The sequence below is a fragment of the Poecilia formosa genome, unplaced genomic scaffold (genome assembly GCF_000485575.1).
Source record: "Poecilia formosa unplaced genomic scaffold, Poecilia_formosa-5.1.2 Scaffold338, whole genome shotgun sequence".
NCBI lineage: Eukaryota > Metazoa > Chordata > Actinopteri > Cyprinodontiformes > Poeciliidae > Poecilia > Poecilia formosa.
In genome coordinates this window covers 664,204-679,047 of record NW_006800277.1, presented here as the reverse complement: position 1 = coordinate 679,047, position 14,844 = coordinate 664,204, and the positions used below count along the sequence as shown (strand labels likewise).

The following is a 14,844-nucleotide window of genomic DNA, read 5'->3' as shown; positions in this document are numbered from 1 at the left end:
CCGAGCTAAGATCCTGTGGGACTTCCAGATCCAGACAGACAAGATGGTCATGGCGAACCAACCGGACATTGTGGTGGTGGATAAAGAACAGAGGAAAGCCGTTGTGGTGGATGTAGCAATACCAAGTTGCTACATCCAACTTGGTATTGGAAGAAAAGTTCCTCTCTGAGGACCTTTTCCAGTTCCTCAGAGAGGAACTGGAAAAGGCCTGGACCACAGTGGTGCCTGTGGTCATCGGGGCCCTCGGGGCAGTCACCCCCAAAATGGAGCAGCAGAGCAGCTCAAACAGATCCCAGGAACAACATCAGACATCTCAGTCCAGAAATGTGCAGTTCTAGGCACAGCCAAGATACTGCGCAGAACCCTCAAGCTCCCAGGCCTCTGGTAGAGGACCCGAGCTCAGAGGATGAAAAGAGACCACCCGCAAAGGGTGAGAAGGGAATTATATATATATATATATATCGACTAGATAGATATATAGATGTGTGCACACACATTTTAAATGTTGCCCCCCCAGAGGTAGTCCTGGCCCCCCCAACTTAAAAAGTCTAGCTCTGCCACTGACACCGTTGGCTCACTGCAGATGAAGCACCCGGAGGCATTTTACGAGGTTGCGGGGGACATTGACCACGTGAAACTGACGGACACTCTGCCCAGTTTTTACCAGCACATCACCTTTCCCACACGCGGAAACAAAACTCTGGACTAAAGGGTGTGCTGTGGTGGCGCAGGGGTAAAGCACAACCCACATATGGAAGCCTTAGTCCTCGACGCAGCTGTCCAAGACCAAGGAGATGGTGGTGGATTTCAGAAAGGACAAGGATCCTCTTCAGCCCCTGTACATCAGAGGAGCAGCTGTGGAGGTGGTCTCCAGCTACAGGTACCTGGGAGTGCATATATCCAGTGACCTCACCTGGAGCACCAACACCTCCTGTCTGGTCAGACACCCATCCTGCACACAGACTGTTCCAGCCGCAGGAGGCTGAGGAGCATCCAGAGCAAGACCACCAGACTGACGAACAGTTTCTTCCCTTCAGCCGTCAGGCTGCTGAACTCAAGCTGCACCAAATGCAGCTTCACCTCATAGCTTGAGACGCATAACAGACACATAACTGCATCACTTAATTGACTTTATGTTCATTTGTTTATTTTATTTATTTATTTATTTTCTTTGTGAAGTGGATTTCTTTATCTGGGACCTGAGTACAAATTTCGCACCACAAACTCCCAAAGTGGTATGACAATAAAAAAAAAATCCTTGAATCCTTAAAGTTAAGTTAATTAGTAAATATGTATATATAAAATTATAGACCTGAGCTATGGGCAGGAAACTGTGTTAAGAAAAGATGAAATGGTGAACATATAAACAATTTATGGATAAACGAATGGATAATAAAGATCAGAAGAGGATAAGACACAAAGGACCAGTTTCTTATGAGTAGTCACTATCTTGCATGCAGCGGATATCTCCACTGGAAAAAAACAACAAAAAAACCCCCATCTCTGATTTACTATAAAATACTGGCAGCTTTTTTTTACAGTGTATCTCACCTTCACTTAAGTGAGATGGAGATTAGCTTTCCAACTGTACTGTATGTGTAGTATCTAAACATTTTTATGTAAAACAGCGCTGATATGCTGAAAGGCCCCTTTAAAGAGCAGCTGAGCTGGCCAATCAGAATGCAGATCTCTTCATAGGAACAATAAGTTCCAAACTCGATGTTTTCTTTTTTTCTGAAACTATATTCAACTATAGACATTTTTATTTAATGAGCATCATAAACATCTGATGAATAAGCACAAACAAAAACAAAACTATAATGGAATCAAATAAAAACAAACAACTTTTTGATATTGAATTTTTTTTTTTTTTTTGTTTCCCCACCCCAACTTTAACTGATCTAAAGATAATCCTGGACTCAAACCGATTCAGACCCTGAGGCACATCATCATTTCTGTCATGTGGATAACGTAGGCAGAGGTGAGGCCTTTGCAGTTCGACTGAGGTTTAGGGACAGAGAACAGAGAGTACCTTCGTATGAAAACCCTCTGCCTTGGAGATAAGGTCATTCAAGTTCATCAAGACGCAGCTTCAGTATGTCGCATTGAGAGCGAGAGGTGATGCTTTTCATTTGTTCCACAACAATTACATTACAGAGACATTTTTAAACTCTGTTTCTGTAGCTTTTGAAACATTTCCTTATAGTTTATAGAGCTATAAGAAAAAGTTTGAAATTTCTTTCAAACTTTTAATCCATCCATATGTGAATATGCATGTGAATGGGTGAATTACCAAATGTAGTGTGAAGTGCTTTGGGTTCCCCTGGTAGGCATTCACTATCAGAATCAATAATATATTTGCAACATAGATTATTTTTTTCAATTGAATTATTATGATTATTATGATTATTCTTGTTTTTTTAAGAACATTTATCTTGGCCCTTACATGTCTGTGTGGATCATTGACGTTCTGTCCAATCAGATTTCACTCTCTGTGGGTTGCCATGGGCAGCCTAATCTGCCCAGGGCCTTCAGAACTGGTACAGAAGGCCTCCAAAAATATTTTGCATTGTTGTTGTAATTTCTTCTTAAATATAGTGCAGAGTCAGATAAAATATACATTGACTGGTAAAAGTTTTATAAAAACTGGAGGTTGGAAACCGACCATAGAGTTTAAATGGATGTTTTTCCAATTAAACAATCCTAAACTCAAAGGATGTACTATTGTTGTGTCTACTTGCTGGATTTTCCATCTCCCTGTAACACAATCTCTTTAGCTGAATCCATAATATCTTGTCTATAGAATAGTAAAGTTACAGGGTCTATGTTTCTGGGATTTCTTTGGATATGTGTGGCAGATTGTGGATGAAACAGCTTTCACAGCTTCCTCAGGAACACTTTCTCTGGCGCCCGATCAAACGTCCTCAAGCAGTTTATACACAAGAGAGCACAAGGCTGCCCCCTGCTAGCCAGGGCAACAGTGAAAGAATTTTTAGTTCACAAACAACTCTATAGTTAGATCTAAAGCAGAGCTACTACATGCCTACCAGTGGCTGCGTGGACCTCAGTCTGTAGGATTTCTTGTCTGATTGCCTCCAAGTACTTCTAAATAAGACTGTAACACACACTTCTCTTCATCTATTGTTTGTAGCAGAAGAACAACAACATATGGCTGATAAATCAGTTTTTCTGGGATGCTGTAGAACATGGCTTCACTGAGCTTCAAACCAAACAAACTGCTGACAAGGACAAAACAGGAATGTCTGTTTTATAAAGACCTGGAGGTAGAGACTCAGCTGCAACACATCCGACCCAGTGCTGGGCTAGAGACTGTTCCTAAAATAAAATAAAGGGGCTGCACAGTGGGGCAGTTGGTAGTACTGTTGCATTGCAGCAAGAAGGTCCTGGGTTCAATTCCTGGCCCGGGGTCTTTCTGCATGGAGTTTGCATGTTCTCCCTGTGCATGCATGGGTTCTCTCTGGGTACTCTGGCTTCCTCCCACAGTCCAAAATACATGACTGTCAGGTTAATTGGTTTCTCTAAATTGTCCCTAGGTGTGAGTGTGTGTGTGTACATGGTTGTTTGTCGTGTCTGTCTCTGTGTTACCCTGCAACAGACTGGCGTACTGGCGTCCAAGGTGTACCCCGCCTCTTGCCCGGAACGTTAGCTGGAGATAGGCACCAGCAACCCTCCTGACCCCACTAGCGACAAGGGTGTATAGAAAATAGATGGATGGATGGAAAATAAAATAAAATAACCTGATGATTTAAGTAATGATTAATATTGAATAATAATAATTAGAGTTCAGATAATGCCGTGAGGAACTGATGACCTGTTCATGACTCCCTGCAGGGATCAGCTCCTGTCAAAGAGGAAGGAACTGAGCAGAGTACAGATGGAGGTGTCTCTGTTGTAGTAAAGACTAACTTTGTGAAGACACAGTGACCTGAAATCACCAGGAGAATTGGATCTCTTTATCTTTAAGTTCTGGTGAGGATTTCTGGCTTGGGAAATTTCTCGTAGAGAATTCCAAGGAACTCCATGTTTCCTCTGTAATTGTTTTTTTTAGCTTCAGTTTGATTCCCATTAAACAGCAAACCTTGATGAAAGCGTCCAGTGATAAAACATTGCCTTCGTCACAGAACTGAGTCATATCTGATACCTGTCATACCTGCTATCAAACAGACCAGGTTTCATTCCCGCAACACATAAACACAAGATAACGATGGGCACACACACACACACACACACACACACGCACACACACACACACACACACACACACACACACACACACACACACTGTTTAAAGACAAGGGGCCAAAACCACAGGAAGGTTTGAAGCAGCAGTTTCACTCATGTAATCAGAATTTACTTTGGCTATTTTTTTCCACTGATGATTGTTTTGAAGAATGATTAATGCCTCAAGCATAACTTTGTTCAGGCTAATTATTTTCCTCCATATCTTAAGAACACCGGTTATTATTGTGCTCAGCCCAATACCTTCTTATTTCAAATGTTTGATTATTCAGAAAGACAACAGCACTGTCTGAAAGAGCAGTTCACATAAAAAGTTGCAAAAGTGTTCACAATCTTGGATTTTTTTCACATAATGTTACACAATATCCAAAACTCCAGTATATATTTTTCTGGGATTTTCTGAGATTTTCTGTGACAGACCAACACAAAGCAGTGTAACATCATCATACTCCAGGAAAGTGAACTTCTGCAGCCTCTAAGAGCTTTTCTTCACAGACTGCCCTGTATTTAGCTCCATCTGGTCATCATCTGTGACCAGCTTTGCTGTCCAGACTATTGATAGTTTGGTCTTAGGGGTATCAGATTTTTTAAAAATCTGAAGGAGACACTTTTCAGACGCTTATTCTGTTTTTTCTTGTGCATTCTGCTCTATTGTCTCAACCACTGTAGTGAGCCAGGTTCTGGCTCTGGTTCTGCTGGAGGTTTCTTCCTGTTAAACGGGACTTTTTCCTCTCCACTGTCGCTACATGCATGCTCAGTATGACGGATTGCTGTAAAGTCAGCGACACATGTTTGTCCAGGACGAGTGAATGCTGCAAGTCAATGACAAGCTGCTGGGTTTCTTTAGAGAGAAATATTTTAAACTTACTTTGAATAATGAACTGAGCTTAATGAACACATTCATTGTGTGTGATTGAACTGAAATTATTTTTTAAAATGTCAGGTGAATTAACCTATATAACTAAATTGAATTGAATTGAATTGAACTGAAAAAAAATCTAAATTATTCCACTTGATAGCACCACTACTTATTGGATTATTGCATAAAATCCCAATAAAATACATTGATAGCTTTGATTCTAACGGAAGAAAATGTGAATATGTTTAAGCTGTGTATATACTTTAGGAAGGCATTCCATTATGAGTAAAGTTTGGATTGAGAAAAACTTCAGTGAGGACCCTTAAACAGGATTAGATTGTCTTGCTGTTGAAAGTGTAAAATAAGCCTGTGAATTTACACATACATCCAAAGAAGAGAAGGAAATGAGTGGAATGTTGTTAGAGACATGAGAATCACCAACTCACCAGCTGGTTAGGGTCCCCAGGCTCCTGGAATGTCTGATGCTGCGTGTTGGAGGGGCTGCTGGCTCCAGCTGGGCCCCATCCTGTAGTCTCTCCTGTGCAGACGGTCTGCAGGAAAGCCGTGGCAGCTGCACATTGCCTGAGAAGACCCTCTTCACGGCATATCTGACGTCAGGGTCCTGGAGGAGCTCGACGCATGAGGCCGACTCTGAGGAGTCCCAGTGTCTCTGGACGGGACAAGACAAGCGTGTGAAAGGGGCGAAGGGGGAATTCCATGGGGTCACTTTGGTAACAACTATAAGTGCTAGCTTTGATCTAAAGAATTAAGGCTGATCACTAAATGCCAAACTGAAACCAGATGCTCTATGAAAACCGATTTACAAACTACTTAAGAAAAAATATAGTTTCCATCTTGAAAACTCTTCAGAAAATAAAACTCACCATTCAGCTGTTCACTTTGATTCTGTTGTTTCAAATTTTTATGACCAAAGACAATAAATTACATTTTTAAGGTTAGAAAACAAAAACAAACAAACAAAAAAAATCAACATTCTACAATAAACTGAGCATGTAAAAAAAGCAGCTGCAGGATTATCCCGATTTCATAAATTAGGAAGTGTTTCAACTTTCAATATAAATATTTAGAAAATCCAGGAAAATACTGTATTTTACATATTACAATAGTTTCAAAAGGTAAGCAGTAAACAGAGACGGTTTTGTGACGAGCCTTTCAGAAGACCGGTCCGGCGTTATTTTTGGAAGTCTTATCTGATTTCAGGTCCTGAGACCCCCACGCTCCTGCCTCAAACACAATAGGAGCTTCTTACACAGATCCAGAGTTCAGGATTCAGCTTTCAGGGCAACTTTGTTTTAGTGCGTCAGCCGGGGGGCCGCAGATAACCTGTGTTTCTGGCTGTGTCCCATGACCCTATCACTTCATCTGCTTGAATGTTTCACTTTTCCATAAACAACTGTCAACTTTCTTCACCAACACTGAATAAGATGAGAATGACAGGAAGCTAATCAGAAAGGGATTGTGACTTTTAATTATTCATTTAAATCGAGACAGTTTGATTCCTCATTACTGTTGCCTATTTTGACTACAAAAACTTTTTTACTCAAAGCAGAAAGCTGAGCAGGTGGCTTATAACTATTAAAATACAGTTAAATGCATAAATAAAATCCTGTTGTAGTTATTAGATTAAGTTTCTTTTTAGCTAAAAATAAAAAAGGAGAAAGTATCCTAGTATGTGTCCTTGCATGCAAATGGATTTAAAAGTTGTCTTCTATAAAGCTTTAAATGTTTTCCTACCTCTGTAACGTAGAAAAGTCTGGAGTTATTTCTTCTCATACTTTTGGCCACTCTGTCATGGGAACAGTTGAGCTTGGAAGGAAATGCCAAAGAGGAGGATGCAGGAACCCCATTTAAGATCAGATAGGAGCTCGTCTGTGGCACCAATCCGTCTTCTGACTGTCACTCAACACGTCACGCTTTCCCCGCCTCCTCAGCTGTCAGCTTGTACCGCTGATAAACACCTAACACTTGTGTTACCACTTTTGGCTCGATGCTTCACGGCAGCAGCTCTCACACCATGACTTTATCAGGTCCCTAACATGCAGACATTCTTTCTTTAAAAAAAAAAGTGGATTATTTTGTGAAAAAAAAGAAAGCATAGAAAAACCTCATGACCTGCATGACAAGATAGCATTCATACGTGTCTATCTGATGGCATGATCTCTTGATATCAAGCACTGGTCCTACAGGTTAGGCTCCTCACAGACATAGGTTTCATAAGGCAAGGTGATATTTAAAATTATGCTTTATTTTTTCTTCCACTAGTCTTAGTTTTGAGTTTCTGCTCACGTGTGTATGTGTTGAACTTTAATGACCCCGCCTGCTTCTGACGCGTACCCACATGAAGCAGTTTGAAAAGCAAATACATAACAAAGGAGAATGTCAGCTCAAACTTATTAGACTCTAACTGACTGTCTTTGGATTCTCTGCTACTTTGTACTTGTATTATACATTAAAATCTGTCATTTTTTATTTAACATTTTATAAAACTTTATAATCAATGAGGATTATTTATATAGCACATTTCAGCAACAAGGCAGTCCAAAGTGCTTTAGATCATGAAAACATAAAGACGTTATAGTCACCAATTGGTGACTAGAACGTCTTTATGTTTTCACAATTGTGAAACCACTAAAAAAAACTGTCAACTGCCATTATCAAAATCATCAATACATATCACATATGTTGAATGTTCCAGTTATCACAAGTCAATAGCAGCTCTGATCAGGTGGCCTTCATTTAATAGCTTAGTAAAGCAGTAGACTATGGTGGTTTAGAAGGAAAGCGACTAAATCACTATTTTAAGGTAGAGTAGCAACTTCTTGACCTTTACTTTGAATGCAACTTGGCGTATGTATCACTCTAGGTAGGCTGGCTAAAATTGACTTGTACAATATGGTGCCTCCTACTGGCCATGGAGAAGAGAGTGGGATACCAAAAGAATCATCTGCTTTGTTTAAGTGAAAAAGCACCAACAGATCAGATTTCAGATATTTTGGAAAGGTTTTATTTATTTGTGCAAGTTTTAAAAATGAAGTGAACAGAATCTTCCATGTTTTTTTAGAGACAAAATGAAAAAGATACAAAGAAAACCAATATTTCTGAGTGTTCAGTTTAGAGACTGCAGCATTGAGCTGCTTCTTCATTCATTGTGGCAGTAACTTTTGTAGTGCAGTTTCTGGCTCCCTCCACAGGCAGCAGGTTTTGTTCCCTGAAAGTAACCGAGAAACAAAAACAAAACATGTTAATTCACTGTAAGAAAAGAGAGGATGAAGAGTCAGATCAGAAACATTAACTGTACCTTATACATGGAGCAGACCAGTGTGAACAAGGAGGACATGGCCTTTTCCTGTAAGTCTTCTGTATGCACCTATTAAAAAAATAAATATAATTTTAAATAAACTCTAGAGTCTGGCTTTAAAATAGATGAATGCACTAGGTCAATCAGAACTAAGAAATAGAAGCTTTCCACAATAACCCAGTGGAGAGCAAGTTTAGCTCTTAAGCATCCACAGACCCAGCACTGCAGCAGGCCTGGAAGACCCGTGTCCTGCAGCTGTTAGATGAATAGACATAATGAAGAGCAACCAGGCACTGGCTGCTGGGGCGCAGAAAATACGGCCACCATCTTGGAGCGATTGTCCACCCTACTTGGCTAAACCAAAACAGCAGAAGATGCCGCAGCACTTTGCGGGATGAAAACAAAAATTTGTGTGTTTGAATGGCCTAGTCAAAATCCAGACCTAAATCCAATAGAAAAACAATGGAAAGACTTGAACACTGCTTTCCAGAGATTATTTCCAATCTGACTGAACTTGAGCTATTTTGCAACAAATAAGCGGCTCTTCCTTTCAGCTGCCTTGAGGCAGAGACACTATCTGTCTGGTAAAGTTTTATGAGTTGCATCAAACTACTGGCTTCAGAACTGATTGACTTTCTTTGGTTATCCATAAAATCCTGGACTTTTGAAAGGCATACCCCATTGATGGTGATCCAGGGCACATACTGATGGGGAGGGTTCAACGCCTTGGTCTGTAAGGCATTCTGGTGCATCAACTGCATTCCCATGTCTCCATTAACACAGCTCATTACTTTGTCCATGCTCAGATCAGGGGCGTAGACTTTCAGACACTACAAACAAAAAATGAAATTTACTGACGAGAACAAAAACAGCCGAGCTAGAGAAACATTCACTCAGAAAAACCTGCTTACACTTTCAGCTGAGCCGATGACATCAGCAGAGGACTCCATGCAGAAGATGATTGGGAAAGCCATATCAGTCATGTTCATTATACAGGTCTAGGGAAAGTAGAGGAACTAATTAATTGGTGAAGCACAACTCTGCTGAGTAACAGAAACAGCATTAGTAACAATGTTCACCTTTAAGCCTCAATTGTATTCCTAAAATATTTTCCAATAATGGTTTTAGAAACAACCTGAAACAGTGAACATAACACTTTCCTGTGATTCCTAAAATGTTTATTCACTGATAAATCTCTGAGCTGTTTGGGTTATTTTTCCAACAACATTGGGACAAAACTGACTGATGAATAATCAACATACCAGATGTTCCAAAGTACATGAAAACCAAAATTATTCATCGTCCTGGCTGATAAAAAGGTTTCAAATTATTTAAATAAATTAAAAAAAAAAAACGTAAAAGAAAAAAAGAAGAGCACCATTTTTAAAAAATATGATTAAATAAATCGTAAATTATTTATGTTATTTAGATTTTTTAATGTAAAAATGTTAATTGGCAAAGCAGCAGTTATACGGAAAGCGTATAACTTTCCGTATAAGTTATATAATTGTTCAAAAATTATATAAATACTCTATCAAATGTCCAGATGAAGAAAAGACAAAATAAATATGAATAAAATCATTTTTATAGAGGGCTTATTTAGTTAACTATAGCTTTATTTATGTAGTTGAAGATGTACTTATTTTATTTATCTATTTATCTTAATTATTAGAGTTAAAATTAAATTAAATAAATCATGAAATAGGTAAAGTAGCTTTACTAAGTAAGTCTCACAAAATAAAACACCAAAATAAAACACCTGTGACAGGTGACCCTACTGTCACACAGACCTGAATGGTACGGTAATTGTTTTTTGTTTATCCTTAATATTAGTTTAGATATTAATTAGTGAATAGTTTAGATTTTTATTTTTTTTTATTATTTTCATTAGCCTGACTCTTTAGTTGACTATTTGCAGTGCACACATTTAGTTAACTTTATTTGTCAGTTCTTTATATTTTTGTTAAATGCAACAAATTGATTTCTTTGTTTTGAGTTACCAGTTTCCTTTGGAGCTGCTGCTGGAGGGTCACAGAAGAGCTCCAGCTAATTGATGTCCTTATATGGCTGGCAAACCTCCTCAGCGTTTGCCAGGGGATGAGAAAATTTGGTTTTCTTTAGTTTAATTTGACCATTTCTTTAATGTTTCTTCTATTTGGCAGTTTCATTCTAATAGTGTTTATTTAATTTAAAGATTTGGTATTGTATTGACTAGTATTTGTTCTTGTATGCTTAATTACAAGACATGAGGGGAACATCAGACATCAGACCACGACTGACACACATAACTCTATGTGTGTCAGTCGTGGTCTGATGTTCCCCTCATGCCTTGTTTGTTAGGTCAGTTTTGTGCTTGAGTTCTTTGTGTTACTACCCGAGTTGTAGTTTGTTATGTTGACATCGGTTTTGGGCCCAATTCTTCATTGTTTAACTATTTTTTAACTTTTTTGTAATAAATTAAGATTATTTTTGGAATCCATTCAGATTCTCTCTGGCTGGTCTATGTAAGAACCCTCACACACCATTATAAAATGTATAAATAAATAACGAAATAAATGAATAAATTTTGAAATAAAACAAATAAATACATAAGTAAAGCTGTGCTCTTTTAATATGCATTTTGTCTTTATTCCATAGGGACATTATTTAATTGAGTATTTATTAATGACATTAAAAACATAAGTATATTTACGTATTTAATTTTGAATGAAACAGCTCTCCATATGGTCAGACCTTTGCTGTATTTGAACTGGTATATTGACAATTTATCTTTGGTGATGAGCTCTGAATGTTTCCAGGATGGAAGGAATCCTTGACATTACCCTAATCTTTTGCTTCCTGCACAGGTTTTCTGTGAAATGCAAGTCACTCCCAAACTTTACCATATAGAAACATGTTGGTGGAATTAAAAGATTGCTTTAAACCAAACCTGCCAGGGTTATGAATGTATAATATTTTATAACATGAATGCCCAGCCTGATTGGAGCCTCATTTAGAGGAAATATATTTTTGATTCAATATTCAACCTTTTAGATGATCTGGGAGTAAAATGAGCCGAGTTAATTAGTAGTGCTATAAGTAAGTGAGGGAAAGTTTGGATGATTTCTTTCAGTCAGCTGAACAGCAACACACAGCAACATGTGCAGGAGGGGCAGTGCTGCGTTACTCTAAGCTCCACACAACCAGAGGAAACTGACTTTGTTTGACTTCTCATTGAAAATATCCTGACAGTGCAGGAGGGTGGTGAATCTGATACTCATTGCCCCATTCAGAGCCTTGGCCTTTACATATTAAATAATCAAATGAATAAAACACACAGTATTCACACCATAACCCTAAAGTCTGTCTGTCTACAGCAGATTCCATGGCTCTGTGATTACCTCTATCATGTTCCCCAGACACTCCTGTTTCCCATGCTGGCACTCATAGGTATACTTCTGAGCGACAGGTGTCTCCTGCCGTGGTGAGACAATTAAAATCCTTCACAAAACAGACAAGTTTTACATATGAAATATTTCTACTAAGCAGCTGCTTACCTGTGCATTTCCATAGGGTACCAGAGTTACAGACATGATGTCAAGCAGCAGGTAGGTGGGGAAGAGCATCTCAGTGAGGAACTTCCTGCAGCCAGGACACAGGCTCTCATAGTATAGCCCAACCTGGACTGGCTCTTCGGTCTGACGGCTCCTCCTGAAGTCAGACTCCAGGCACTGCTTCAAAACCTGCAGCAAGACGGCCAAGGCAGAGGAGTCTCAATCTGGGCGAGAATGTCTGCAAGCACCTGCTTTGCTGCTCTGGGCATCAAGGTTTAAAGGCTACACATTACAGCTTCAGTTTAATTTGAGAATTATGTAGACTTTGATTATTAATTCCTTAGTAATATTTTCCACAGATTTGAATATGTTGTAGAGATTCAGGAAATGTAAATAATTAATCTTTCACTTGCAGCACAGTTAATCAGGGCGTTCCTCAGGGCTTGGTGCCTGGAACTATCGTCTTAACTTTACGCATCCTTCCAGTAGGTGTGGATGATCACACCTGACACAGATGTGACCACTGGCATCTGTGTCAGGTGACCCCATTTGACACTGTGTCAGGTGGGATCACCTGACTCAGATGCCAATGGTCACAGAGAATCTGAATTACAGAAGAAAAGTTGAAGTTTTGAAGGTAGTTTATTAGACCTGATATCACTAGACCAATATTTAACAGTATCAGTGCAGCCCTACACCACAACTAATACCAATTTCACTGTGTTATTTTGGTTTGATCAGGAGTCATTATTGCTCAGATTTTGTAAGAGTCGATGGGCTCAAACGAGGCGAAATTAAATTTCACATCCATTGTTGTGAGTAATTACCTTCATTATTAATAAAAAAATGCTTAATTACCAAGAAAAATATATTTATAAACTACAAATACGTATATGAGCATGAAATGGTTTATTTGGGGCTACTAAATTAGTAAAAAGTTAGTGGTAAAAAGCTGAAAGAAACAAGTACGTGAGTGCATAGATCTTTAGATTATATTATTATTGAAAAGTCCTTTTAATTCAGGAACTTCATCATCAAGTGAAACACGCTATATAGATTAATTACACACAGATCAATATTTGAAAGCCCTTATTTCTGTTAATTATGATGATTTTGCTCTTACAGTTATTAAAAACATGACATTTAGGATTAAAATATTACATCAGATCAACAAAAAACATAAGCTGAATTGAACCTCTACAGAGTTTAAACAGTGCCCTCATCCTAAGCTGCATCGGTTTGGCTCAAAATAACTCACAGGAAATGCTTAGTCACTTTTAAAGATGTGGTATTCATTTTATCCTTTATTGTAACTGCCAGAAAACACCTGGTTTATTTGCGGTATCATGTGATCGTCACAAAATCATGTGGTTTTTTTGTCAGTCAGACCTTTTGGCTGGTATTGGATGCGAGGTGTTCACCAGTTTCTAGAAATGTTTACCAAAATGCAAAAGGCTCACACTGTCATGGTTTATGTTTGATATCATTTCCCTTCTTCAACCTGATATTGTCATATTATTTGTAAATGTATGTAAACATATAAAAAAAAATCAAACAGGAACCAAATATGAATGCTAATGTTCTTAGTGGCAGAACAGAACCAAGGTGTGGATTTCCATCCTGTTTAGTACCGGTTTCATTAATTGACACAATGGCAGCATTTCTGAGTTTGATAACCACATTTCTATTGTTTAGAATTTTAGAGGATTTCTTAACTTTTCAAACTTAGAAAACTTGACTGTGATGTTTGTCTGTGACGCTGTAAGGCTGACAAAGGCTGTCCTGTTATACTTCCTCGTTTTTTTTTGTTGTTTTTTTTTTATATTTTCTCCCTCAGGTTATTTTACTAAGAACTTCCTCTCTGACTTTATGACTTGAATAAAAATAATGAACACTTAAAATTCTTGAGTTGCATAGATGTTAAGCAGAGACCAAAGGGCGAAACACGGATGTCTAGAGTCATAAAAAGCTAGCAAGAACCGGACACCAAGATGAACAGTTGTCATGGCTTCGTGTTGTTATAGAATCTGTCACTGTTCTTCGACTTAGGATAAATGCCGATAGGGTTAGTTGTCCCTAAGGCAAAAATTTCATAAGTGTTTCTTTTTGTTCTTTGCAGCAGAAAAAAGCCAAAAGCAAAACAAGTTTTAGAGAAGAACTAAAAGCTCACCCCACACTGAACAGCTGAGTCTAAAGATGAGCACCACTTTGCTGGAGGTTGGAGGCATGACGAGGTGGGGAGAGAGCAGTAGCCGAACGGAGCGCTGATCCAAATTGCCAACAGGAGCGGGAGCAGAAGCCTCATCTTCAGTTGTAGCCAAAGTCTTTTCGTAACTCTACTCACACTATTTTCCACAGCTCAAACCTGCGACCGACTGGCCTGTAACTTTTCCTCTTTAAATACAGCTCTGGCGCTTCCTCGTGAAGGCTTCCGATTATTTGATTGGCTGCAGCACAGTCACTACAGCATCATTTGTAACTAGCAGAGAATCAACAAGCCTGACCTCCCTACTGCTGTTCTGAAGAAGTGAGAATTCCCCAAGAAAGAGCAAATTTCCATAATATCTATAAAGAGCTTGGTCGTCTTGCATGTTTACACTTCCTCAGTTCCATGCAGTTTTAATGACTCGGCTGTTTTCACTGAACGCAAATTAATTATCTAAATTAATCTTAATATTAATAATCTTTTGAATCAAATTGTAAAACTTGTATGAGTCAGCTGAATTCTGATTACTTCACTGGATGGGTTAAGTTTTAAGTTGTGAGTGCAGCATGCAAGTCACTGTCACATGCTTATATCTCAGCTTACTTCCTCATTCTACAGATGTTGGTCAGTGCAATCATAAAACTTAAAGAAAAATCTCTTCACAAAC

General features: G+C 38.7%; 1 protein-coding gene across 1 annotated transcript; it reads right to left on the bottom strand.

Annotated features, from left to right (window-relative positions):
• Window positions 1-8,192: 8,192 nt before the first annotated feature.
• On the bottom strand, window positions 8,193-14,409 carry ifi30a (IFI30 lysosomal thiol reductase a). The gene is made up of 7 exons (XM_007573827.2): window positions 14,142-14,409; window positions 11,975-12,160; window positions 11,819-11,893; window positions 9,350-9,436; window positions 9,116-9,268; window positions 8,439-8,507; window positions 8,193-8,348 (listed from the first exon to the last, which is right to left on the bottom strand). Exons 1-7 carry the CDS (start codon window positions 14,274-14,276, stop codon window positions 8,280-8,282), a joined length of 774 nt encoding a protein of 257 aa, XP_007573889.1. The 5' UTR covers window positions 14,277-14,409; the 3' UTR covers window positions 8,193-8,279.
• Between the last annotated feature and the right edge of the window lie 435 nt (window positions 14,410-14,844).

Bases quoted from the DNA above. Each gene is read 5' to 3' on its own strand.
- ifi30a (XM_007573827.2), bottom strand. From the start codon at position 14,276: ATGAGGCTTCTGCTCCCGCTCCTGTTGGCAATTTGGATCAGCGCTCCG. The intron at 12,161-14,141 runs GTGAGCTTTTAG...GTCTTGCTGCAG, and splicing joins ACTCAGCTGTTCAGTGTGGG to GTTTTGAAGCAGTGCCTGGA. The intron at 11,894-11,974 runs GTAAGCAGCTGC...TCACCACGGCAG, and splicing joins TACCCTATGGAAATGCACAG to GAGACACCTGTCGCTCAGAA.